At 42.6% G+C, this 27617-nt stretch overlaps 1 protein-coding gene and 1 long non-coding RNA gene across 10 annotated transcripts in view; one reads left to right on the forward strand and one right to left on the reverse strand.

Moving 5' to 3' along the window:
- Positions 1 to 14: 14 nt before the first annotated feature.
- TSEN2 (tRNA splicing endonuclease subunit 2) lies at positions 15 to 25817 on the reverse strand. Of its 5 annotated transcripts, none has more exons than XM_075833836.1 (12): positions 25759 to 25817; positions 23362 to 23557; positions 19663 to 19744; positions 14910 to 14946; positions 13045 to 13513; positions 11183 to 11260; positions 11003 to 11053; positions 8898 to 9036; positions 3717 to 3753; positions 3089 to 3200; positions 2045 to 2134; positions 15 to 108 (listed from the first exon to the last, which is right to left on the reverse strand). In XM_075833836.1, the coding sequence occupies exons 2-12, from the start codon at positions 23545 to 23547 to the stop codon at positions 49 to 51; spliced, it is 1341 nt and encodes a 446-aa protein (XP_075689951.1). In that variant the 5' UTR covers positions 23548 to 23557; positions 25759 to 25817; the 3' UTR covers positions 15 to 48. The 5 variants fall into 5 exon arrangements, with proteins under 5 accessions (XP_075689951.1, XP_075689953.1, XP_075689950.1 ...); XM_075833838.1 differs by lacking the exon at positions 25759 to 25817 and adding an exon at positions 25545 to 25674; XM_075833835.1 differs by lacking the exon at positions 25759 to 25817 and adding an exon at positions 25401 to 25502.
- Positions 25544 to 27617, forward strand: part of LOC142658101 (uncharacterized) — a 98750-nt gene continuing 96676 nt past the window's right edge. For 2 of the 5 annotated variants that reach the window (XR_012850035.1, XR_012850034.1), the window contains exon 1: positions 25544 to 26124. This is a non-coding gene — a long non-coding RNA (uncharacterized LOC142658101). The remainder of the gene's footprint in view (positions 26125 to 27617) is intronic. The other 3 variants (XR_012850037.1, XR_012850036.1, XR_012850033.1) reach the window with 3 other exon arrangements.

A 27617-nucleotide genomic window follows, 5' to 3' on the forward strand; every position in this document is an offset into this window, starting at 1 on the left:
AGTAATGCACCAGGCAGGGATAACAAACATTTTATTGTAAAAATCATGTTACAGTTCCTCATGTTCCATTCTCTCACGGGAGGAGATCCAGCGACTTACAATGACTTCCTACAAAAGAGAAATCTAGATTTAGAGACAGTTTGAAGACACAATGGACTATGTGATCCAAGTTTGATTCAGTAGAACCGCCAGGGGTCCCGGTATTGCAGCCGTATGAAACCAGCCTTAAAGGGGGTTGTCCTGATGCCTATGGCGGAAGTGGACCATATATTTATTTGAATGGTCGGCGGAAGTGGACCGTATATTTATTTGAATGGTCGGCATGCAATGCTACCAGACACTGCTTCCCCCTGCGATAACAGCTGATCGTGTAAGAAAAAGGGAGCTAGAGTAGCTGGATCCGCGATGATCAGCTGATCCCTGGACCGGCTTCCATTTAAAAAGTGGTTGCCTTTGTGAGCTTATTGCTGTGGGATAAGCTTCAGAAACACCCAGTGATCAGCTGTAATCGCCAGTGTAAGGTCAGTTTGGACATATATTGGGGAAATATAGCACTATATGCTGGCCATTTCAATGAAGGGCCGTCAATGTAATATATGAATGGACCAGGCCCACCAGAGCCGCCCTTTGCTGACATAGAGGGTTTCCCGAGCGAGGGACCTTCTTCTATGATATCTGTATATGGCTTATGGACAGGGGTTGTCATAATAAGATAACCCCTTTAATTATTTTATTTTTTTGTTACTATTGTCAACATATCTATTTTTCAGTTGTACTAAATCTCATTAATGTTTCCCATTCTTCTTCCGGGTGATTAATGTGTTCTCTGAAATGTTAAAAAAGAAAAATATTTCCTCAGCTCCAATAAAGACAACTAAGGTTCTTATAACTTATGTGCTTATAGGGTTTAACACAGATCCTAAATGGGCATAGATCTTAATGATACCAATTCACAAGAAGAAGGAGAAGGAGAAAATATTAACCAGCCCGAGCACCGTTAGTCATTAAAGGCTATGTACACCTTTGACATCGTTTTTTTGTTAAGATAAAATTGTACTTCAGTGTGACTGGCGCAACTTCCGAAATACATTTTATTCAAAATTATTTTTACTTTTTGAGCTACATCTGCTTTGTATTCTCTAAACAGAGCAGCTGTATCGTTTGCGAAGACCTGAATTTATTGACGGGTTCAGTGACAGCGGGTCCTGCATGTCATGAAATTAGATGTAATCGTTTATAGCTCGATCCTGCGGGTTGACCGGCTGACACAGAATCCGTCAGTCCCGCGGACTTGTCGAATACAGGATTCAGTGCAAGATACAGCTGCTTTGTATACAGAATACAAAGCAGATGTATTTCTAAAAGTAAAAATTATTTTTAATAAAACGTATTTAGGAAGTTGCACCAATCCCACTGATACACAATTTTATTTAAAAAAAAACAAAACAAAAAACTACATCAAAGGTGTACATAGCCTTTAAAGGAAATCGAGTCACAATGCTCTTTTTATATGTCAAAGATGCAATGAGACTACCGAGTCTAATCTCGGACCACCACTGATTTCCAGTAGCAGTAATTCCTTGTATAGACTACTATTAGTTTGATGCTGCAGGACAAATCAATATAAAAAAAAATTGTTGACTGCAGCTCAGGTGCCACATAGCAGTCAGAGTCTTGCAGGTTGGAAGGAATTATCTGGAACAACAGCCCCCTCTATATTCTGCATTCCCAGTTCTAGTTACTCTTTGTGAGCTATAGACGTAGAGTCAGTATTACTGTGATAGTTTGTGATGCTGCTGGACAGAATGGACAATCCACCATTGTTTCAGGTTCATCTGGCGGGACTGTCGTATGGGAATGCATCATGCTAATTGTCCTTTTAACTTTGCATCCTCTGTCTACCAAGTAGCCTGCCTGATTGTCAAGATTATGGATGAGATAATCAAAATTGACACCCTATATCAGACATCTGCAACTAGTTCATGTAATGCAGTTCTAAATCAATCCACAATACTTATTTTTTAGGTCTTCTCTTCAAACTTGCCTGAATTTTTAACTTCTTTATACACTTGGGGGTGTCCGTGTCTTTTTCCGTGAAGCCAGGAGGTTTAATTAAATAACAGATCAGCAGCTCCTGTCAAGACATTCATGTATATTTCAACTGGAAGCAACAGAACATTTACAACATGTAGCAACCTGCATTTTGAGGGCCTGCAGGTCACATCATGGCTGGATCTCCTTTATATTTAATTTGCGCAAACTAATTTCATAGAGAATTATGATAGCAGGTGGAGCTTGTCAGAGGTAAGAGACACAATTCTGGCTGTCTGCAGTCACCACAATAAAATACAGGGATTATACACCTTAAAAAGTGAGTGCAACCCAAACCCTATATATTTCCATAATGCAGACGACCAAGTGAGAGCTGCAATGCAGCTCCCTCTCCAACCAACTCTCACGAGGGGACCCAATTGTATCCGCGTCTAATGGACGTGAATACATTTGATAGCGCTGTGGCAAGGCAAGGGAACCATTGTAATGCAGGTGGCGCGATGACGCCATTGTTCCGCCTGCATCACTCTGCTGGAGTAGGCCTGGTCAGAAGGGACCAGGCCTGCATTGCTGAAGAGGACAGCACGAAAACAGGTGAATGTGGCGCTATCTACAGGGGGTGGCGTGTGGCGCTATCTACAGGGATGGGTGTGGCACGATCTACACAATGGTGTGGCGCTATCTACAGGGGGAGTGTGTGCCACTATCTACATGGGCACTGTGGAACTACGTGTACACTATCTACAGGGGACACTGTGGAGCTATCTACATAGGCACTGTGTGTGGAACTATCTAACTCAGGCTAGATCACATCTAAAGTTGCAATAGAGGTCTTGTTTGAAATCTTAGATTTAAAAGAAGACTTAGATCGTAGCTCTAGCTACGACCTAGTCTGTGTTAGAGCCGTTAGTAGCAAGGACATATCAGATATATACTGAAGTGCCTTCCTGCCAGGATGTATGAGATATGTCCTTGGCAAGGAAAGGGTTAATGTAGGAATGTGTAAGAGAAAATTTCACACCATGTTTGTTTTTACCTTAGAAACATTCATAGTTGTTCTGTTGAGGCCAGATAAGGACCTCCAAGTTAGAGGTCGCAGTGGAGAGCCTTCGAAGTTTTCATCAACAAGTTCTATAATTACCGAATAGCTGTAAGGAGAGAAGAACAAGGATTATTCCCAACAAGCTTAATCACTGTATAATGAAAAGATCTGCAAATATCTAATATAGTTTGTGTTTCCATTCACCACCATTTTCAAGATATCTGTTTGCTGTCAGTGATGCAACCATTATTGTTTACATTCAGAGGATAAAAGACCTGCAAAAACCTGATACTTCTCACAACTGAGAGTTCGTATCCAGTCTATTAGAACAAGAGGGAGATTTGTGCTGCTGAATGAATTAGCTGGCAGAGGATTCATAGACTGGAAACAACTGTAGCAAACCCTCAGCGGTGAGTAGTATTAGGTCTGTAGGATTTTCTGCACCTGGATATAAATAAGAAGCTTTGATTTGTGACAAAACTACAGAGTTTATAAATGGTAAGGAATTAATACACAACATAAAAGAAAGTTACAAAACTTCTAATTATAGAATATATATAAATAGAACCAGTAATAATAAAATAAATACCACAATTATATAAGTTCAAGGATATTTACCAACCTTGCATGGTAGAAGGGTGGGCCCTTACGATATAGCACTAAAAGGAAAATGAAGAAAAAAAATATATAAATATATTTTAAAAATGGTCCCAAGAAACTTGACATTTTAGAGCCATAAATACCCGTGCCTAAGTTTCAAACTGCTCGTGGCTTAAATAAGGAATTTGACATGATTTTTAGCGCACATTATCCCAACATGTGCTCGCTTGTTCAGCAGGAAAAGAAAATACTGTTTTGAATGAGCACAGATCATGGCGGCAGTGTGACTGCTAAGAGAGTCTACCAATGGCACTAGCTTAGGCTAGATCTAGCACGAATTACAGCATTGCAGCTCTCACTTCAGCCTGTGTGAAGAACAGGGGGGGCAGTAGTGCAGGGAGAGGAGGACGATGGAAATCTGATGGACAATCACGACAATGACATTCACGGAAATCTGAATGGACGATAGAAATTTGAGAACCCAAGAAATCTCTGTATGGCACGGAGGCCTTGAGGATGTGGCCACGCTAAGACGGACTTCACTTTCTCTGGATCTATCTGGAGTCCACGATCTGCGATTATATAGCCCAGAAAGGGCAGAGATTTCTTTTCGAATAAGCATTTTTCGAGTTTGGCATAGAGGCTATTCCCAATTACCCCGACAGGACTTGGCGAACATGCTTTCGATGCGTCGTCAGATCTGGTGAGTAAATAAAAATGTCATCCAGATATCAGATGTCGTCAACAAATTCCTGGGAAACAGCTAAAGCATTACACCGCCTAAAGGGCATCACGAGATATTCGTAGTGACCGTCTCGGGTGTTGAATGTGGTTTTCAATTAGTCATACTTGTGGATACGAAGCAAGTTATAAGCCCTGCATAAATCCAGCTTTGTGAAAATCTTTGCCCCACGAATTCTGACGAAGAGCTCAGACGTTAGCGGCAAGGGGTATTTGCTCTTGACAGTGATTTGGTTTAAACCACGTTAGTCGATACATGATCGGAGAGATCCATCCTTTTTTTCTACAAAGAAGAATCCGGCTCCGGCTGGAGAAGTAGACTTCCTGATAAACCCCCTCTCGAGGTTCTCCTTGACATATGCTGACATGGCTTGGGTTTCAGGCAAGGAGAGAGGATAAACCCGTCCACGAGGAGGTGCAGCTTCAGGGAGCAATTCCATTGGACAATCGTAGAGACGATAGGGAGGAAAGACCTCAGCCTCCTTCTTGCTGAAGACATCCGCAAAACAGGCAAACTGTGGGGGCAGTTCAGAGAGTGACTGAGGCATCGGGGACAGGACAGGATGAACCTGAGGCAGGCAGCAGTGAAGACATCAGGATCTCTAATGGAGAATCTCTGCGGAATTCCAGCCGAGGACAGGAGCGTGTTGGCGAAGCCATGGCAGTCCCAGAAGGATAGGGTTAATAGCTTTTGGCAGAACATAAAAAGCTATTTGTTCCGATTGAAGAACTCCCACTTGCAACTTCAGAGATTTAGTGACAGAAAGAATTGGATCAGGCAGCGGTTGACCATTCACAGAAGCGACCACCAAGGGTTTCTCTGGAGGAATTGTGGACAAATGGAGACAGTCTGCTAAGGCCTGTTGGATGAAATTCGCAGCTGCTCCAGAATCCAGATAAGCAGGAATAGAGTGCGATTCTTCACCAGTTGAGATTGTCACAGGAATTGACGGCTTGGGAGAGAATTTTGCAGTTGCCGTCGATCCACCTATGGTAGTCTCTCCTACCAACCCTAGGTGCTGGAGTTTCCTGGCTTCTGGGGGCATTGACGCACAAAATTACCCTTTTGGCCCTAGTACAGGCATAATCCTGCTGAAGGTCTGTGCTGCCGCTCCTGGTCAGACAGCTGCATTAGGTCTGTCCACCTGCATCGGTTCTTCAGGGACAACAACCGAAGGATGAAGCAGAGATCTCTGGAACCTATGCGCCAGTCTGTAGGACCTTTTTTCCCTACGAACTTCCTGGGTGCGTTCTTGGAACCTCATGTTGATCCGTGTAGCCAGAAGAATTATGGCATCCAAGGAAGATGGAAGATCTCGGGCCGCCAGCTCATCTTTGATTTGAGGAGCTAATCCTTTCCAGAAGGTTGCCACTGAGGTCTCATTATTCCAGGCAAGCTCTGATGCCAAAGTACAGAACTGGATAGCGTATTCTCCTACCGTCGACTCCCCTTGACAGAGAGTTTGAACTGAATAAGCTGCAGAAGACGTTCGGCCCGATTCTTCAAACACAGTGCAAAAATCTTCCAGGAATAGCTGTAAATTGGAAGATTCTGGCCCCTCATGTTCCCAAATTGGGTTCGCTCATGCCAGAGAGGAGGGAGACAATGAAGGCAACCTTGGTAGGATCAGAGGGGTAGAGGTGTGCGTGCAACTGGAAGTGGATCTTGCACTGGTTGAGAAAGCCCCTACAGGTTGTTGCATCTCCATTGGTGGAGGTGGAAGTGGCAACGAAATTCAAATGAGTTGAGTGCTGGCGAGCAGTGGAGTAGGAGGTGCTAAAATTTTTGGCCTATCTTCAGGATAGGCCATCAATATCTGATCGATTAAAAGAAGGCTGTAATGCTGTGAAGTGCCACTACAATCGCGTTGGCGATTCACAGTACGAGCAGAACTGCTGATCGGCGGGGGTCCTGGGAGTCGAACCCCGACCGATCAGATATTGATGGCTTAGCCTAAGGTAGGCCACTAATTTTTAGGGACTGGACAACTCTAGGAACCTGAGCTATGCGCCAAACTTATTACTTGAGATATAAATTCAAAATGTACACAAGAAAAAAAGTTTTAGGAGGGAAATTTTAATATGACTGTTCGGTGGTTAATAATTTATGTATTGCATTATTGTCTAGAATGAAGTTATATTCTCATCATAAATAGAATTGATTTCACCACATATTCACAGGTACATTCCACTACATATCACTCATTTCTTTCACTCTTACGCCACAAACTTGATCCATTATTATTTACTTCCATTCACTTCTATTTCTTATTTCTCTAAATATCTGCAATATGTGAAAATAACAGTACAAAGTAGTATTCTTATCAATGGGAGAAAACCACATCTCTGCTTGCCCAAGGTCCCGCTAAATATACGGCTCCTGTATAGAGCCATATTACGTCTGTCTGAATAGGGCCTTAAACAACCAAAGAAGGTGGCAGAAGTGTGCGTAAAGGAAAGGGCCCTATAGTAACAATTGCAATAAGGCCTCTCCTGTGATGCTACTTCATGCCACTGAACTAAAATAGTTTACTTCCTTAAAGGGGCATTTCCATCTCAGACATTTATGACATATCTATAGGATATGCCATAAATGTCTGAAAGATGAGGGTTCCTTATATGGAAACAGCATAGCACAGTGAGCTTGGCTGTTTCCGAAACCCCTACACGTATTCTCCGCCTGGATCTGGTGGACATCTCACCAGGTGGGGACAGGTTCGGAGGACTTGGGATAGGTGCGGGTCCCAGAGCTGGGACCTGCATCTACTAGACATTTATATTAAATACTATGGATATGCAATAAATGTCTGTGATGGGAATACCACTTTATAACAACTCCACCATAAGCATACCCGCTTGGCTCGGCCGAGAATGCATGTTTTTTCATTGGGGGAGAGGCTAAATCCCTCTGGTAGCAGGTTATCTCCCAAGTGAACAAATGATGAGGCTTGTTGAACTCAAACATGCCTGATCCTTGTTTTCCCTGGAGAACTCCATACACATTAGTCTGCCAATCCCACTGCAATTGGCAGGTTCAGATGACTTTTAGCTAATATGTATGGCCTAAAGTGGTGCCACATCCTTCTTGGTTTGATAAGGCTACATTCACACAACAGTCAAAAAAAAATGGCCGTTAAGAACTGATCAACTGTCAGTTTTTCATGGCCATTTTGCATCAGTGTGTCTCAAAATTTTCATTCATTTCCAGTCCGTCTGTCCGTTTGTCATCTGTTTGCCATCCGTTTTTCATGGCCGTTAAAAAAAGGATGGATTTCATTTGTTAAGGTTTTTCTGTCCCAACCCCCTGAAAACACCACAGTGCCCACTGTAGATAATGCCCACATAAGGTCAGTGCACACATAGTACCACAGTGCACACATTGTGCCACAGTGCCCACTGTAGATAGTGCCACAGTGCCCTTTAAGAGACCACCCCCTCCCCTGTAGACAGTGCCACTGTAGGAAAGGAATCCCTCTGGCCCACAGAGGAGCCGCTGACGTCTCTGTCCATATATGGACAGTGATGTCAGGAGAGCGGAATCCCCGGCCAGAGAGAGCCGAGGATTCCGCTACAGGAGTAAACCCTTGACGTCACTGTCCATATATGGATAGTGACGCCAGGGGCTTCTCCAGAAGCGGAATCCCCTGCCAGAGTGGGGTCTGGCCACCGGGAATTCCGCTCCTACAGGGAGCTACAGTGGCGCTATCTACAGGTGTTGGGGGAGGGTGCTATTTTCAGTCAGGGGGGAGCTATCTACATGGAGGAGTGCTATCTACAAGACTGGAGTCCTCTCAGCCAGAGATCTTGCGATGTTCTGGCCGGGGATTCCATTGTTGAAAGCCCTGACTTCACTGTCCTTATATGGACAGTAATGTCAGGGGCTTCCCCAGGCTCAGCGCTCAAAGTAGCGATGTGTGTGGCGAGTCAACTGATCCGTTGACTTTTATGGGAGCCGTCTGGCTGTGAAAACGGACAAAAATAGGCCATGTCCTATTTTTTGACGGCCAATATTCACGGGCAGTTAAAAAAATGGCCATGTGAATACACCCATAGAACTTCAATGTTCTGAAAACGGCGGTGTGACGGCTGTTAAAAAAAACGGCCGTGGCACAGACGTTTTTCACTGTCGTGTGAACGCAGCCTTACACTGAGATGCTTGCAGAGGGAGCCTAGAGCAGGTTTACAGCACCTAATTATGTCAGACTGGGTCATATATGTTCTGGGACTTTCTGACTTCTGCTGCCATAATTGACATCTAGCCTGAGCCTTATGTGCATCATCAATCCAGTCATCATATTTTTTTCCTGCAGTCCTAATACATTTTACAAAGGTATAATGTATCAAAACTATTCAATGCATATGCTGTACCATAATACCTTGCTGGCCCATAAACCATTAGATGATGCTAAAAGTCATTTGGTAAAATACATTAAAGAAATGTGTGTGATGGCAATAGACTTACACAGATCTGTTCCATACTTCAGTCCGACTTTGGGCACCCAGCCCTTGCTTCGGAAGTGGTGATATACCATATAACGCGCCGGGAAGTTTTGTTGTGCCGCACTAAATATTTCCCACAATTTTAATATAGTCAAGGGTTCCTTGGAAAAAAAACAATAGTAATACTAGATGGAATAACTGATTCAGAGACATGATTTATAGATATTATATATAAAGGTATATGCTGTACAACAAAATTAAGGTATATAAAAGAAAAATTATCTTTCACACAACACATTTAATAGAATATATATATATATATATATATATATATATTAAAAAAAACAATGCAAGCTATTGTTTCCGGCAAAATGAAGGACACCGTGACGGAAACCCGACTGAACACATTAAAGTCCATGGGTTCCATTGGGCGCTGACGGTGTCCGTCATGCAATAGGAACTGGCGTTTGCGGTATTTTTGTTGTTATGCTCCTTTGACGGAAATCCTGAATGTAGATGTGAACAGGCCCTAATTAGGTGGAAGTTACATGTGATTGACCAATCAGGTTCCAAGCAATATTGGATATCTGCTTGACAGGAAAAGAATGGCAACGAATATGGTATCCTGGGACATTTGTCACTCAAGGAGTGGGTGGGGTTTGACCTCGAATCTCCTATACGGTACGGTATGACACTAAAGAAGAAACATAGAAGCTTTTACAGTACGGCTTGTGGTCTAATCGTGGCTACTTCTCTGGGTGACACAGAACTTTCTGCTCTGCTACAATAGATCTCCACCTCACTATGGTTGCAAAAGTGGTGGTGCATGACTTCTCTCCTTTGTTTTTTGAATCTCCGAGTTGTGAATAACACCTCGGACCTGCACTAGGTATAACACATTGGGGCAGATGAATCTAATTTATACAGTGTTTTAGGCACTTGGTATAAAGTAAGATAGAAGTGAATAAAGTTCCACCAAATTCATTATCCAGCATGAGCCACTGTGATAAATTTGGCGCATCTACAATAGTCAAATTCTATGTTGTTTTAGTTTAAGATAGAAGTAAATCTACCCCGTTGTATCAGTTTTTCCTGAAGTGTTCCTTAGAAGGGGTTTTTCCACAGATGACATTTATCACCCATTCATAGGATAGGTGATAAATGTATGATTGTTCCAAATCCCTCGTTTCTCCTCACCGCGAAGCACTACCACTCTATTCAAAGTCTATGGGACTGACACAGAGTCCACTATGTGGGGGGGGGGGGGGACGACGACGACGACTGAAGGTGCAGCATGTGTACAGGGGAGGTTTCTGATGGGATCTTACTTCATCCTGGATGAAGTTATATTATCAGCAATGTAAGAAGACTCCTGTGTATTATGGAGGAGGAGTTTAGAAGCAGCAGCAGCAGAGGTAAATCCTGTCACAGCTTTCTCCCCCCCCCCCCCGGTGTCACTGCTGCTGCTGCTGTGTGTGTATGTAGTGATGGACAGATTAACCCTTTACAAGCAGCCCCAGCGTTGCAGTCCCTTCATTCTCAGGAACGGTGTTGGCCAGAATTCAGAATCTCACCAATCATAACATGATGCAATATCCAGATCACTATTATAAGATAGGAATGCCCCTTTAACCCTTTACAAGCAGCTGTCTCCCCCTCATATAGCAGATTAACACTTTACAAACAGCTGTCTCCTCTATATGAGCTGCATAATATACAGGAAAATATTATTACACGGCTGATAAAATAATAATATTCTACATGACAATTCAGGCTTCTGGCTGGAGGTGAGACAATCTTATGCCCGATTTGTGTTTTGCTGATTTGTCAGCCATTACCATGCATTGGGGAATTAATTCAAGGAGATTCGCTTTTGGTGAATTTATAAGAAAAATAAGGAATCAATTCTCCCATTGAATTTTATGGAGCATCAAATCAACAAACTGACTCTGCTGGAATGAAAGTAAAACCTGTGTCCTGTAATACTAAAGTCTGCTGTTCTGCTAATGACGTGTATAGGAAATAATTCTTAGAATGTCATCTATTGTCACTTTTGTGTTTTTCTCAGAACCGATGGTTTTACTTTGTCTAAGGAATGTTTTTTAAGACCATAACAGTGCACCTTACCTTTTTATAAGCGATGGACAGGCATCCCAAGGCATACACTAAGAAGAAGGCCTAAGAAGACAATTTATTCAGTAAAGTAGTAATGTATAAATGGAGTCATAATATAAAGATTCACTGAGACTAAGTGATATAAATATGTCATAATATTCCATATTAAACATTAGAAATGACACTACTTACTTCTTCATGGCTGAGCTGTAAGTACTCAAAAATTCTGAATGGATTCCGGCGACAAACTAACTTTAATTTCTTCACCTCCTAGGTTTGTAAACATTAAAATGGAGGCATGAAAAATCAAGAAGTAAAAAAGAAAAAAAAACTGTGGACAAACTAGAAATCTAAATGTATTAAATTACTTCACATCAGGGGTTGTCCGACGAAAGGAAAAAAATATTTATTACTTTTCTTTTATTTTCTGAAATAAAGAAACTTTCTAATATATTTTCTTTCTCAAACCTGCACAGATCACAGTTTATTAGTCCCTGTCACGTAGACCCGTAAGGTCGGAGCTGCTGTTTCTTCATTTCAGAAAAGAAAAATAAATAAATCGTTTTTCTATTTGTTGGGGAACCCCTTTAATCTCTTAAAACTAATCCTGCTAAAGAGGAAGGTAGAATGACAATAAATTAAACATACTGTAAATCCAACATTTGATATTGATGGTCAAATCTATGTGTATACCCAAAAGGGAAATGCAGCTAATTGTGAAGAACCAGATATGGTCATAGGTCACAAACAATCCTTAAAGGGGTATTCTCATCTCAGACAATTATGGCATATCTAAAGAATATGCCATGAAAAACTGATATATGCAGGTCCGCACCTATCTCTAAAACGGGGCCCCCTGACCCCCATTCTACCTTCGCCTGATGTCGCTGACCCCTGAGTTACGAGGTGGCCGGGATTACGGAAACAGCCAAACTAGCGGAGCTACGCGGATTTCATAACTCCCATAAAAGTGAATAAGAGTTCCAGTTACAGCGTAGCTCAGCTGCTTCTATACTCCCGGCCACCTAGTAATTTAATGGCCAGAGAGAGGCAACATCGGGACAAGGTAGAATAGGGGGTCCCCAATCTAGAGATAGGTGCGGGTCCCACAATCGGACATTTATTACATATCCTGTGGATATACCATAAATGTTCGAGATGTGCATACCCATTTAAATTTATGAATGGTTCCCAAAAAACAGGTAACGAAAGTCCAGCAGTCTTATATATAGGCTGAGGATGAGAGCACACAGCTGCACCCCGATTCTAGGTCTACTTTTAAAAGTATCTAAGAGGGATTTTTGATGACTGCAGAGAGGTCCAAACGTTGAGGGTATGTGCACACACACTAATTACGTCTGTAATTGACGGACGTATTTCGGCCGCAAGTCCCGGACCGAACACAGTGCAGGGAGCTGGGCTCCTAGCATCATAGTTATGTACGATGCTAGGAGTCCCTGCCTCTCTGCAGGACAACTGTCCCGTACTGTAATCATGTTTTCAGTACGGGACAGCAGTTCCACGGAGTAGCAGGGACTCCTAGCATCGTACATAAGTATGATGCTAGGAGCCCGACTCCCTGCACTGTGGTCGGTCCGATACTTGCGGCCGAAATACGTCCGTCAATTACGGACGTAATTAGTGTGTGCGCACATACCCTTACAGAGAGCCTGCATGCAGGAAAAACAGGCTGCTGGAAGGTGACAAAGATGCTACATTCCCCTAAGAAGATCTAATAATATTTATTCACTGTACTTTACTGATTTATGCAATAAAAGGCATATATAAGGAAAGATCTGGTGTCTACTAAGAGGTTAACCAAAAGTGGGCAAGTCCTTTAAGACAATTTAGAGTGTAAATTCCTTTAATTCAAATGTGACAAGAATTGTCAATAAGAACACTTAGCCCGGTTCGAGATGCCACATTACAACTAACTAGTTCTTGGTGATCAGGTAAGACAGGATTCAGCAGTGAATAGTGTCCGGTCCACTATAAATCACAGTGTACACAATTTAGATCGAGTACTTAGATTCAATATTTGAGAACGTCCTTACATCTCTGTCCTCCAGGTCTTCAGTCCCCTCCTCTACCATGAGATACTCATGCCCCATTCCTTCCATCACACTCATTCCTTCAGGTTCAGTTTGAACAGTCTGTACTTCAGGTTTGCATCCACAATGTACGATGAAGTCATCATGTCTGTGACAGTGCAGCTTTTCAAGAACTTCTTTGTCAAGTTGAGTGTATGTCGGACTGGTGTCGGGGTTGTCCAAGACATATTGTGATAATGGATCATGATCAGGATTTCCTTCCCGAACCATGTCGTCTTTTATGGTAGGGATTAATTGATCAGCAGACTCATGTTGTAGCTCATCTACGGAGCGCTCCAAATTTACCGTCTCATCTTTTTCATCTGGTTGAATAATAGGACTGGTATAATCTCCAAGTATTTTGTTAACAGACTTTGAGTCTATACCCTGACCTTTTAAAAGTTCTTCGGCCCATTCTACATGACGTTGGTACCTAAAAATATATCATAATTTTCCAAATAAATTTTTAATAAAACAGAGAAAAAACACAGAATGGACAATATATCAAGAATAGTACATGAACAAGCAATCTAAACCTGGCCATATGAATGAGATAATAGTTGGCTGAGACGTCCGATTCCCGCTTATACCGATTCATGATATGAAGCAACCCGCCAGCATAGCAGACTTCAAAGGTCAAAAGTAGAGATGAGTGATTCGATTCTAAACAAATCAAAATTTGTGAAGAATTTCCCAAAAGTTTCAGATTTGCCAAAATCTAAATCTACTTGGGTTTGCGGCGCACATAACAGCAATATGGCAGCCATTAATTTACTGATTAAAGAAAAAAATAGGGGAGAAGAGGAGAAAAAAACATCACCACCTCCCCTGGTCTCTATTTACGGTAGCGACACGTGTCTGGCAGCCTCCCGAAATAACGTTGTTGTCCCGTGTGACCACTGCTGCAGTCACATGGGACAAACATCTTCTCAGGAGGACGGCAGGGACATGTTGCTAAAAGGAGCATCCCTGCCGGCCTCTTGAGATGACAAGGTTTTTTTCAAATGATCGCTGCAGGTGACACAGGACAAAACAACAAAATCTCAGGAGGCGGACAGGAATGTGTCGCTACGGTAGACCACGGGACGCAAGTATGGTATTTTTCTATTTTAGTGGTGGATATCCAACTTGGATACAGTCCTAGAAGACATCAGATAGCCTGACAAAGCAATCAGGGTACTTGTGAAGCAAATTTTTTTTAAACCAAATTGAATTCCAGGGAATTCGCTCATCTTTAGTCAAAATTCTCTGTCTTGGCGAGCTTATATTGTAGAAACAACTTTTTGATATAACATGATCTGAAACAAAATAAAAACAGCTACAAAATGGTCTAATATTGAAGAGAAAAATCAGATTTCGGTTGCCTGTTGCGTTATATATTACATTCTCAGGTTACAGGGGCTATTAGCCACATTCCAAGGTAGGGGGGGGGGGGGGGTGACTACACAAACAAAGGGCTGGTAATTCTTCCTGACAAGACATAGAAGTTTTGACCAGTGAGCCATCTGTTTAACATTAGAAAAACATCATAGAATGACGAGCTGTGCCTGCATGTATGTATCCAATAAGCAATGAGAAATGATGTATGACACCCAATCAGGGTGAGAATTATTTGCTGTACAATTCAGAGTGCAAATGTTTAAAAGTGAAAGGGCCCTCCCCCTCAGTGAGCATTTCTATTGTAATGTGACGAGTGTTAATAGTCCCGTGCGGTGGTGAATAACTTATCTTTCCGTAGCCTCGTCTCCCTTTAGTGGTATTCCACAACAATATAACATAACTATAATATAATACAATGTAATAAAATAATCACCATCTCCAATACTTACTTGATGGATGAAATAACTGGAAATTTAGTTTTAGAATCTGTAGAAAAAAAACGAGTGTTTTAAAATTTTTCCCATATTGATAAATATTGATTGTGAATTTGTGTTACTCAAAATCTTTAGTCTCTGTTCACATCTGCATTGGAGGCTCCAACGCAGCATGCATCACTATTTTTTCCGGTGAACTGACGTGCACCATGACGGAACCGGACGGACCGCATTATAAGTCAATGGGTTTTCCGTCTTGCGATGGTAAGGCACTCTGTCAATTTAGTTGTTCTGCTCCTATGATGGAGCAAAACAATGGAACTGACAAACGCAGATGTGAACAAAGCCTACATTGGAAACAGGTCTTATCAGAACTGAAAAATACAAGATCTCCAAGGCAAAGCAATGTCTGTAAAACTTGAGAAGATGCTGTAGAATCTGTTAGACAGGAAGATCACGACAACCTAGAAGTCTGCAGTGTCATGATCCCGTTGGTCTCACCTGCACAATACAGGACAGAACAGACAAAGCGTTTTGATAGGGGCAAATCATTAACCCCTTAATGACCGGGCATGTTTGTACCTTAATGACCAAGCCAGATTTGTTAAATCTGGTATGTGTGACTTTATCAGAGAATAACTCTGTGAAAGTTTTGAATATCCAAGTAATTCTGACATTGTTTTTTCGTCACATGTTGTACTTTATTTTAGTGGTAAAAGTAGACTGATACGATTTGCGGAAATTAAAAAATAGAGAAATTGAAGAAATTTTGTAAAAATTATCATTTTTCCCTATTTTTAACTGCAATATGTGACATATGTACACACATACTGCACAATTTTTTTAATTAAATATATATTTCCATCTCTTTACTCTATTTTGGCAGCACTTTTGAAAAAAATTATTATTTTTTGAGCAATTTGGAAGACTTACAAATTTAGTAATCATTTTATACATTTTGAAGTACATTTTGTTTTCCTGCACCAAGCCAGGTTTTCAGAGGCTCATAGGTGTCAGAATGGTGGAAACCCCCACAAGTGATCCCATTTTGAAAACTACACCCCTTAAGGTATTTATTAAGGGGTGTTGTAAGTATTTTGACCCCACAGTTTTTTTGTAAGAATTCATGCAAAGCAGGCGTAAAAAAATATAATTTCACTTTTTTCATAAAAGTATCACTTTGAAGACCGATTTCTTTGTAAAGCGACCATGAGAATGAAGAAACACACCCCAAAATCTATCACCCTGTTTCTCCTGTTTTCAAAAATGCCCCCATTGTGACCCTAATGCATTGCTTGGACACAAGACAGGGCCCGAAAGGGAGGGAGCACCCGGAGGCTTTCAGGACTCATATTTTGCTTGAAAATGTTTTAGGCCCCGCTGTACATTTGGAGAGGTTTTGAGCTACCAGAGCGATAGAATCTCCCCATAAATGACCCCATTTAGAAAACTAGACCCCATAAGGTATTTATTTAGGGGTATAGTAAGTATTTTGACCCCACAGTTTTTTGCTAAATTTAATGCATATCAGGTGAAAAAAAAAAATAATTTCACTTTTTTCATAAAAGTATTTGTTTGAAGACCGATTTCTTTGTAAAGCGAACATGAAAATGAAGAAACACACCCCAAAATCTATCACCCTCTTTCTCCTGTTTTCAAAAAAATACCCACATTGTGGCCCTAATGCGTTGTTTGGACACACGGCAGGGCCCCAAAGGAAGGGAGCACCCGGAGGCTTTCAGGACTCATATTTTGCTTGAAAATGTTTTAGGCCCCAATGTACATTTGGAGAAGCTTTGAGCTGCCAGAACGATAGAAACTCCCCATAAACGACCCCATTTCGAAAACTAGACCCCTTAAGGTATTTATCTAGGGGTATAGTTAGCATTTTGACCACACAGGTTTTTCGCTAAATATATTGGAATTAGTCTGTAAAAATTAAAATGTACTTTTTTCTGAAACATAGAAATTTTTATTATTTACAAGGAATAATGAAGAAAATGCACCCCAACATTTGTAAAGCAATGTCTCCCGATTACGACAATACCCCATATGTGGTAATAAACTGCTGTTTGGACCCACAGCAGGGCTCAGAAGGGAAGGAGCGCCATTTGGATTTATGATTTTGCTGGAATGGTTTTCGGTGCCATGTCGCATTTGCAATGCACTGGAGGGACCAAAACAGTGGAAACCCACCAAAAGTGACCCCATTTTGGAAAAACCTTCAAGGAATTTTTCTAGGGGTATAGTGAGCATTTACACCCCACGGGTCTTTTGCAGAGTTTATTAGAATTAGGGCGCGAAAATTAATATCAACATTTTTTCCACTAAAATGTTGCATTTTCTCATTTTCACAAGGGATAAAGGAGGAAAAAAACAACCATTTTTTATAAAGCAATTTCTCCCGAGTACGGAAATACCCCACATGGGGTCATACGTTTTTTCATTGGAAATGAATTAACCCTTTCAGGACTGATCCAGTTTTTGCTTTCTTATTTTAGATTTTCCCTCCCCGCTTTCCAAGAGCCATAACTTTTTTATTTTTCCATCAATAGAGCGGTGGGAGGGCTTATTTCTTGCGGGAGGAGCTGCAGTTCTTATTGGTACCATTTTTTGGTACATAAAAAGTGATTAAAAAAAAAAATTCTCACTACTAATAACTATAATTCTTCTACACATTTTATTAATCAATCCCCTTAGGGGACTTGATCCAGCGATCATTGGATCGCTGGTACAATACACTGCAATACTAATGTATTGCAGTATATTGTTATTCTTACAGGCTTCTGTAACAGAGTGATCGCTGTACCTGTCCGTTAGTACCGAGGGGGCCTGCTGTAATACACAGCCGACACCCGCAGCGTATGGAGCGGGCTCAGCGCGTGACCGGCTCCATACATCAACCGCCGCACCATGACTGGCAATTAAGTCATAGTGCGCAAAGGGGTTAGTGCACAGCGGATGGTTCAAAGTGAAAATTGCAATTTTCCACTGATACGCTATTTTAGTGCATAATATGTTGTGCCCAGTGTGTGCCACAGAAGACAAATACCTCATAAAACGTTAAGCGGGTTCTCTCGGGTATGGCGACGCCGTATGTGTGGGCGCAAACTGCTGCTTGGGCACGCTGCAGGGCTCAGAAGGGAGGGAACGCCATTTTGCTTTTGGAGCGCAGATTTTGCTTGGTAGTTTTTCTGTTTTGGGTTTCGCTGGTATTTCAGTTTATAATGTGGGGGCATGTGTAATCTGTGCGGAGAACATCAGGGTATATGTAATCTGTGCGGGGTACATCAGGGTATATGTAATCTGTGCGGGGTACATCAGGGTATAATAAGAGGGTATAATAATGGGGTAAATAAATAATAATTCATAGATATGTGACCGGTGTCACACTGATAAATGGTGCCCGATCTTATCCGCTTTTGGAACATTTAGCATCGCCATATTCTGAAAGCCAGAACTTTTTTATTTTTTCACCACCGGAGCCCTGTGAGGGCTTATTTGTTGCGGGACAATCTGTCGTTTTCATTGGTACCATTTTGGGGTACATGCGATTTTTTTTTTTATCACTTTTTGTTCAATTTTTTTGCAATCCTGAGCAAAAAACAGGAATTCGGATACCGTTTTTTAGGTTTTCTTTTTGCGGCGCTCACCGTACGCTATAAATGACATTTTTACTTTATTCTGCGGGTCGGTACGATTACGGCGATACCATATGTATATAGGTTTGGTCCTTTTTTTTAGCGTTTGCACAATAAAATGACTTATTTATAAACAAAAAAAATTTCTGTGTCACCATATTCTGAGAGCCATAATTTTTTTATTTTTTAGTCAAAAAAGCTGTGTAAGGGCTTGTTTTTTGCGGGACAGATAGAAGTTTTTATTGGTACTATTTTCGGGTACATGCGACTTTTTGATCACTTTTTATTCTTTATTTAGGGAGCGGTGGTGACCAAAAAAATTGTGATTCTGTCGTCGTTTTTTATTGATTTTTTTTGGGGTGTTCATCGTGCGGGGAAAATAACATTACAGTTTTATAGTTTGGGTCGTTACGAACGCGGTGATACAAAATATGTGTACTTTTTTAACGCGTTCATTTTTTTTCTATAATAAAAGTCTTATTATAGGAAAAAAAGTATTTTGTGTTTATAGAACTTATAACTTTTATTTTTACACTTTTTTGAAAACATTTTTATTACTTTTTTTACTTGTCCCACTAGGGGACACTTAGACTTGCAGCTTTGATCGCTGCTAGAGTACATTACACTACACACGTAGTGTAATGTACTCTAACTGTCATTGTGACGTAACTGTCACACTGACAGGAAGCAGAGGAGGAACGGCCGGAGGTCGGAGGCTGTTCCTCCGAGGCTTCCGTACATGGCAACCCGGAGGTCATTATCTGACCTCCGATTGCCGTGACAAGCATCGGTAGCCCCCACGATCACTTCGTGGGGGCTGCCGATGTGCTTCAAACCACTTAAATACGGCGACGGCAATCCGTCGCTGCACTTAAGGGGTTAACTGCCGAAAGCAGCGGCGATGGTCCGCTGTCCGGCGAGACTGATGTCTCAGCTGTCTAGGACAGCTGTCAGCGCGCGTCTGTCACTCTGTGTTTACACAGAGTGACAGTTTGAAATGCGGACGAAAATGCACGTCCTGGTGCGGGAACTAGCAGCCGACCAGGACGTGCATTTTCGTCCTTGGTCGTGAAAGGGTTAAACTAGTCTTCCCTATTTACTAAAAATACTGCAGATATCAACCTTACCTTTCCATCGGAGCCTCAGCTCCCCCTGTTCAATGTTGTACTCTGGTCTACTGCGTGATAAAATCCCCTTCCCGAAAAATCCCTGGAGATAAAAATGAAAATTCATAGTTCATTGTAAAGATGGACATACATTTCAGATAGCGGTCGATAGCTTTTCCTCCCGATTCTCCCATACACATGCACGGTCGGCGGAGTGTGCATGCGTTCTCAATAGGGAGAAAGAGTAAAGCCGCTGCCAGACTCCTCTAGCAGCGGCTTATCTTCTTGCAAACAAAGGGATCGGGCATGTTGGAATACAACATGCCCGACCTTTCTCTCGCCAACATCTGCCGTCCGGGGAGGGTCGAGACATACATCTAATGTGTATGGCCACCTCAAAAAATTCCTGAACAGCTTACTTTATGGCTGAATCCAAAGTCTGCATCTGGCTAGGTTTACACGACGTTTGGTTGGACCGTTTGAAACCACTTGTATTGAAAAATGTAATTGACTTGGCCCTCACTGTGAACCACATTGGCGACATGGACTGATGACAACCTCTGTACAGCGCCGGGGAATATGTTAGGGCTATATAAGCAACAGCAATTAAATAAACCTTGCCTTCATTATTTATTTTTTTGCCTAAAAACATAATTAGGGCCTGTTCACAACAGCGTTTAGTTTGCGTTCATCAGGTTTCCGTTTTTTTTTCACGGAAACAATAGCGTAGTCGACTACGCTATTGTTTCCATGAATAAAACGGAAAATTTGCGTAACGAAAACCAACTGCAACAGAAGCATTACCATTGAAATCAATGGCAATGCAAATGGAAGCTATGGTTTTAGTTCGGCTTTCCATTCACCAGTTCCTCCGACGGAAAGGTTGAACGGAACCGATGGACGGAAACCAAACGCTGATGTGAACAGGCCCTTAGATCTTTGCAAAAAAATGATACAGAAAGGAACATAGCCTTTTCATTAGTGACTTTATGACTTAATTTTAACAGTCCTTTTCATGGTTTACACACTGGGGGGAGGGATTACATTTTCTACGCCAGTTTTCTGGCAAAGAAAGATCGCAAACACTAAAAAAAAAAGTCTCAATTTACAATAAAAATTGCAAATTTGGTGCTGTTTCTAACGCCCGCATCACTTTTCTAAAAACTGGGGAAGTAGAGCAGAAGGGGGCATGGCCACAAATTTATTATAATTTACGCCAGAAACTAGTGTCAATTCTGGTGCAAATCTACTCCAATTAAAGGGGCTTTCCCATGAACTGCCATTCACTACTATGGGACTTACGGAAACAGCGTAGCTCAGCGAGATAAGCTGTTTTTGTAACTACCAACCATACAACCAGGAAGTGGCTGGGAGGCAGCAATAGCAGAAAAAGGTAGAACGGGGTTTAGGGGGCCCCGTTCTAGAAATAGGTGTTGGACCCACATCTATCTGACATTTATGACATATCCTGTGATATGTCATAAATGTCCCTCATGGGAAAACCCGTGTATAATGCTTTCTGCTGCACGAATGGGCAAAGATGCGCCTAATTTATTGAGAGGCGTGTCTCTTAATAAATTAGGCGCACTTCACTCCAACTTTCTTTATATTAAGACTGGCGTATGAAACGCCGATCTTAATAAATTCCCCCAAATGACATCACACAAAAAGCTGGTTTCTCTTCTAGTGGTGTATGCACCAGAGCTCTACTAAGGATTGACTAGCCTAATTATGGTACATCATTTTAGGCAACTTCAGCCTTAGGCCTCATTCATACGGCAGGGTTTCCCGGCCGGGTGCCGGCCGTTCATAAATCGGCCGGCACCCGGCTGCATTAGGAATAATAGACCCCTAATGAGGCTATTCACACGATCGATTTTTTGACGGCCGGGAAAACCGGCCGTCAAAAAATAGGACATGCTCTATCTTCGCCCGGGTACCCGGCCCCCATAGAAGTCTATGGGGCCGGGTAATACACGGCCATCACCGGGATGTTTCCTGAGTGATGGCCGGGTTTCCCGGCGCTTGCACTCTATCTCCTCCTCCTCACAGCGCAGAGTGCATGTGAGGAGGAGGAGTTGATGCCATTCTGACGAATGGCATCGCTGTACACTGTGTGGCAGGGCCGGCGTGTACAGCAGGTGGAAGGGAGCGCTGCGCTGGCTCCCTTCTCCTGCTTGTTTTAAAAGCACCCTGGCCCGGCGACACCTTCGATGGCGCCGCTAGCAGCTGGAGCTGCTGCTACTACTGCAGCGATACCACTATAGCAGAGCGGGGAGGTATCTCCCCACTCTGCTATGTGCTAGCCGCACTTTAGCTCCTTGAAGGAGCGGAATCCCCGTGTTTTCGGGGATTCCGCTCCTGGACAGAGCGCTTGATGTCTCTGTCCATATCTGGGCAGTGACATCAGGGGAAACTCCTGAAGCGGAATCCCCGAACACATGGGGATTCCCCTTCAGGAGTTGCCGCTGATGTCACTGTCCGGATCTGCCCGGCCCGGCACGGATGCAAAACTTAATGCAAACCGGCCGGGTAAAATGGCCGATTTTACCGGCCGACACTCGGGCTCGGGAACGACCCGGTCGTGTGAATCCCGCCTTAGGATATGTTCACGCAGTTCTGATATATAACCATATGCAAATCGGACAGGTGGATCCGCAGCAGATATCAAAGGCTTAGATCAAATTTCTGCCACCAATTTGCTGCTTGATATGCAGCTAATCTGTGCTTGGAAATCCGTCGGCTTATTGGCGCGAATTTGAAATAGACACAAAAAATGTCTGCAACGTCTGTACAGACACACGGATTCCCATTGAAAACAACGGGAGGTGTATTTTTTGTGGATTTAATGTGCGAACAGGGATTTAGGGTAAATTATGGGTAAATCGGAGTTGTAATGTGACCACTATAATTACCTATGGGGAAAAATGTGGCAAGAAATTTTAAAGAAGTTGCAAGGTTGTGTTTTTTCCCACTTTATATGGTTCATCGTCCTACATGGTATTAGCTGGTATTTCTTGTAGAAATTTCAATCCTTCAATGTTGACATCAGACTACAGGATGCTATTTTATAACGGCCTGTAGTCTGGTGTCATTGTTCGTCTAAGCAAGGCTACATCAGAATATTTATTGCTATTTAAGCCATTCCCCAGTATATTCTGGTATGGTCACCTTCACTTTAAAGAGACACTTCTGACTCTTTTCTTTGAGATTTCCAGCAAGGGAAACGAAATATCGTTTACCTCCGTAATCTCGCAAGATTTCGGTTCCCTTGCTGGAATCTCACAGAAAAGATTCAGAAGTGTCAGGATTCTGAATACACATGACGTCCAGGTTGGATTTCATGTGTATTCATTATCAGGACACTTGATTAACGTTAATCTCTGTGTATGCGGCTGCACATCGCTGCTGTGTAAATCAATGGAGATGAGTGTATGACGCTGACTGGTCATTGATTGGTCAGCGTCATACACGTAAACACGGCCAGTTAAAATCACAATACACGCCCAGTTGGACATAACGGAAAAAAAACGCCCAGTTGTCCATTTCAAACCTCATTTGCATATATATAAAATAGCTCATAACTTGGCCAAAAATGAACGTTTAAAAAAAAAACAAAAAAAAAAAACGTTACTGTTATCTACATTGCAGCGCCGATGCAATAGGAGATAGGGATTTCAGAATCTGGTGACAGAGCCTCTTTAACAAAAACGCTCTTACCTTTCCATAGAGAAGCTCTATATCCTCTATACTTCTCACAATGACGTTATTGTTAATGATCTCCCCTTTACAGATCCTGAAATCTTTCATGTAACAATCATGAGATAGTGGGATGGGAAAGGGAGATTCATAAGACTCGTACACCTTCCTTTTCCTCCTGGGAGCGTGGAATGTGGCCTGAGACATGGTCTTCCCTCTGTCGATATAAGAGTAGATGAAACATTACTATATAGGACTATACTATAAAGAATACAGTCACTAAACACAGAAGAAGTCAAACATGCAGGAATCTTATACTGTGATTTACCAATTGTAGGGTAGATGACAATTCTGGGACAGTGCCATAGCTATGTGGCACATCTTGGGTCAGAGGGAATGAATCTGTTGACCAGGAGTTCCAAAGTCATGGGGTAATTTACTTATGAAATTAAATTATTCCCGACAACAAATTCACCCGCAAAAAAGATTTTTCAGCCTGAACAATCGGCACTACAAGTAGGAAAAGATCAAACGGTATTAGACTGACCCATGCTGCAGTCCCCCATACAACTGAGGGTTCTCGCAGGTCCTAATAAATGACAACTCTCCTGATCGCTTCTGCCGCTTTGCTTTAACGATCAGAGAGGGTCTCAGTGATCGGACCCGCATTGATCACAAGTTTTGACATGTCACTATGACATGTCAAAAGTTTTATGAACGTACAGGCACACTTTAAAGCAAGACTTTACTTTTGTCCAAAATGTTTTCGTCCAAATATCCAAAATGTGGAGCAAAAAACCTCATTAGTATAAAATCATAAATACAGTATGGGCCCAAATATTTAAGGATCCCTTCACATCATGTTAATTACGTTTGCCATCCATCACCATAGACTATAATGGTATCAGGTAAACGAATACGCCATGAACTGGCGTCATGAGAGTTCATGACATATCTGTTAAACGGATACCATTATAGTCCATGGTGATGGATGCCACTGACAGGTCATCCGTCACAGCCTACGTTTAACGTGTATGTCGGGAGCTTTTCCCAGCGTATACTGTACGTCAAACATAATTAAATAACGTACAGCAGCACCCTGTATACAGTATAATCAGTGCTCGTCACCTGGTGGGTTAGGTCCAAAAGGCTCACAAAATCCAAATACCTCCAATCAAACTGGCGAAAGCACACGAAACAACCAGACTGAATGTATGGAATGGCGTAGTCTACTACACTAAAAATAAACCGTTACCAGACATATACCAGCCCGATGGTGTTTTTACTGCAACACGGTTGTCCATTGAAGCAGTCCTGGAAACGTTTCCTACAACTGTTTCTTTAGGCTCTGTTCACACGAGTGTCATGACTTCCCTTTATAATGGAGCCATGACAGCTATGCAGGATGCTTTTTCAAACCGAACTAGCAATTCACGACAGACTCCATGGACTTTAATCGCGTCACTCTGGGTTACAGTAATTTTGACGGCAAGGAGAACAATGCAGACTGGGGCGGAAGAGATCTCATTGAATACTAGTTCAGAAAACTAATGTGAACAGAGCCTAAGGCCTCATGTGCGCGTCCGTGATTTTTGGGTCGGAGGGCCGCGGAGTGTCACCCGCGGGCCGTGCACATGGCCACGTGCATTAATTTGTATGAGCCTGGACCGCAAAACACAGCCGTAATAAGACATGTCCGTTCTTTTTGCGGTCCAGGCCCCTGGGCCATGCACGGACCGTGGAAACCACGGTCGTGTTCATGGGCCCATTGAAATGCATGGGGCCGCAATTCACCCACAGACTTGTGGGTGAATTATGGCCGCAAAAATACGTTCGTGTGAATGGGGCCTTAGAAAAACTGAAGTTGGCTGCAAACCACGGTGCCGTTTCCTCCATCGGATGAGGTCCTGCAGCAGCCATTGGTTGATAGTCATGTGACGCCGCCTAGTTGGCACACAGGAGCGTGAGGGAAGCAGTCATTTTGATGCCAAATATGCTAGAAACTATTTTTGCATCTTTTCGGGCTATAATCAGGGGGAAAGTGGGAAAACTAAACACACAATTGTCCTGTGCTGGTAGCAGCTTCTTCTGGTGGTGCAGCCCCCTATCTGCATACACACAGAGACAGTGGCCTTGTTTTTCAAATCAACCAATCACACTCCATGTTTCATTTTGCCAGTCCAGTATCAAAATGAAAGCTTAACTCTGATAGGTTGCTCTGAGAACCGAGCCCACTTGTCCTCAGTTAGATACGAGACCCTTCCTTATCGTCCGTTACACACAGCGCAGACGCCGTCATATTCACAGCGCATGTGCAGGTGAGCGATCATAAAGCTGACGTTACAGTGAACGTGACAAGCGCTGACAGAGATATAAGTTACCCAGCACCCAACAAGAAGCCGTCACTGTCTCACTCACCAACACACAACATATAGGAAGCTGAGCACCATGTGCAGCCACGCCTACAGAAGTCAGGTGACCTTACCGTGTTACCTCTGAAAGAGACGCAGCCACGGCCGTATTAACTGACCTACAGCCGCCGTTTTTGCTGTTTCTTGCAAGTGTTTCGACGTGTAGTTGATTTCCTTGTGTTTCACTGGACGTAATGGAAGAAAAAGTTATCTTGTATGTGTCCTGTTCAGACAGGACTGTACGTGACTTGCCCTTTCAGAATAATCTGTGTATGAAATTTATAAGAACATTTAATAATTAAAGGAATGAACAACAGGGGGCGCTGGTGGACCAAGAAGATCTGCGTTGCAGGAAAGGCTCAACATCTGTAAGGTGAGTATGTTTATTCATTATTTTAACACTTTAAGCCCATACTGACAATTTTTTTTAATACCCAGAAAACATCTGCAAGGAGTGTGCATGTTCTCCCTTTGGTTGAGGGGGTTTCCCATATTCCAAAAATATACAGATGGCGGTGGGAAGTTTTTAATACTGGTGTTTCAGACGCCAGTCTAAGGCTATGTTCACACAGGGCAGATACGCGGCGTAAAAGTACAAAACGTATCCGCCCTGAACGCCACAGGGAATTCCATCCGATAAAACCACACCAAATTTTGGTGCAGTTTTCCAGACGGAATGTCCACTGCGGAAAATAGTAGAAAAAAAAAGCTCTTGCTCACCCGTCGCCATGGCGACATGTCCCTCTGACGTCCTGCAGCCCGGCCTCCTGGGATGACGTACCATGTGACCGCTGCAGCAGTCACATGGGATAAAACGTCACCCCCGGAGGCCGGGATGGACGCAGGCGCAGAGAGATCTGGGCAAGTATGACATTTTTCTTTTTTCCTGAGTTGTAATTTTTGTGCTATTTGCTGCAGGTTTTACCTCCCATTAAATTAGTTGGGGAAAACCCGCAACAGAAAAATAGCGATTTTCGAAGCATAATTTGACATGCTGCGGATTAAAAAGACGCACCAATTTATGAACGTTTTTTTAAGGCGAGTTTTTTACGCAGCATTTGGACTGTATTACACTGTGGATTTTCTGCAATGAAATAAGTTTTATACAATTAAATACGTAGAGTATTTACCCTGTGTGAACCCCGCCTTATTCATAATGATCGCTGGAGTAAGATGCGTCTGATTTATTATGAGCTGGAGTAAATATGCGCTATAATTGAGGCAAATTTCTCTTCTAAATTATAGTAAGTTTGTCAGACTGCCCACTTCAGCGAAGCCTTACACACTCTTTAAAGGAACAGTGTCATCACAATTTTTTTTTTTAATATGTTAAAGATGTTAGTGCTTTATTAAAAACGTTTATATTCATTTGTGTGTTTGTGTTTTACTTTTTCTTATTTTTACACTTTTTCTTCCCTATGGGGGCTGCCATTTTTTGTTCCATTTCTGTATGTGTCGATTAACGACACATACAGACATGGAATACGGCAGCCACAGTCCCATAGGGACTGCGAACGGGTCCCGTCCCATCCACTTCTGTGTACGCCGTCTGTGTGGGAACTGCGCATGCGCCGCTCCCACACAGTCCAATTTGAAATTGGCGCCGTCCGGCGCCATTTTCCTTTGGACCGGAAGTCGCGGCCGGACAGTAAGATTACTACTTCCGGTCGCGGCTTCCGGACTTGTGCACTTGGACCAGCGGCAGCAGACGGAGCGGACGGGCCGGAGGGAGCCACGGCGGCAGGAGCAGGTAAGAGATTTCAATGTATGTTCGTGTTTGTGTACGTTTACTACTGTATGTAAACCTACTACACTGTGTGTTAGCTCAAAAAATGGCGACACACAGTGTAGGAGGTTAGACCGTTC

This window comes from Rhinoderma darwinii, chromosome 7, assembly GCF_050947455.1.
Source record: "Rhinoderma darwinii isolate aRhiDar2 chromosome 7, aRhiDar2.hap1, whole genome shotgun sequence".
Taxonomy (NCBI): Eukaryota; Metazoa; Chordata; class Amphibia; order Anura; family Rhinodermatidae; genus Rhinoderma; species Rhinoderma darwinii.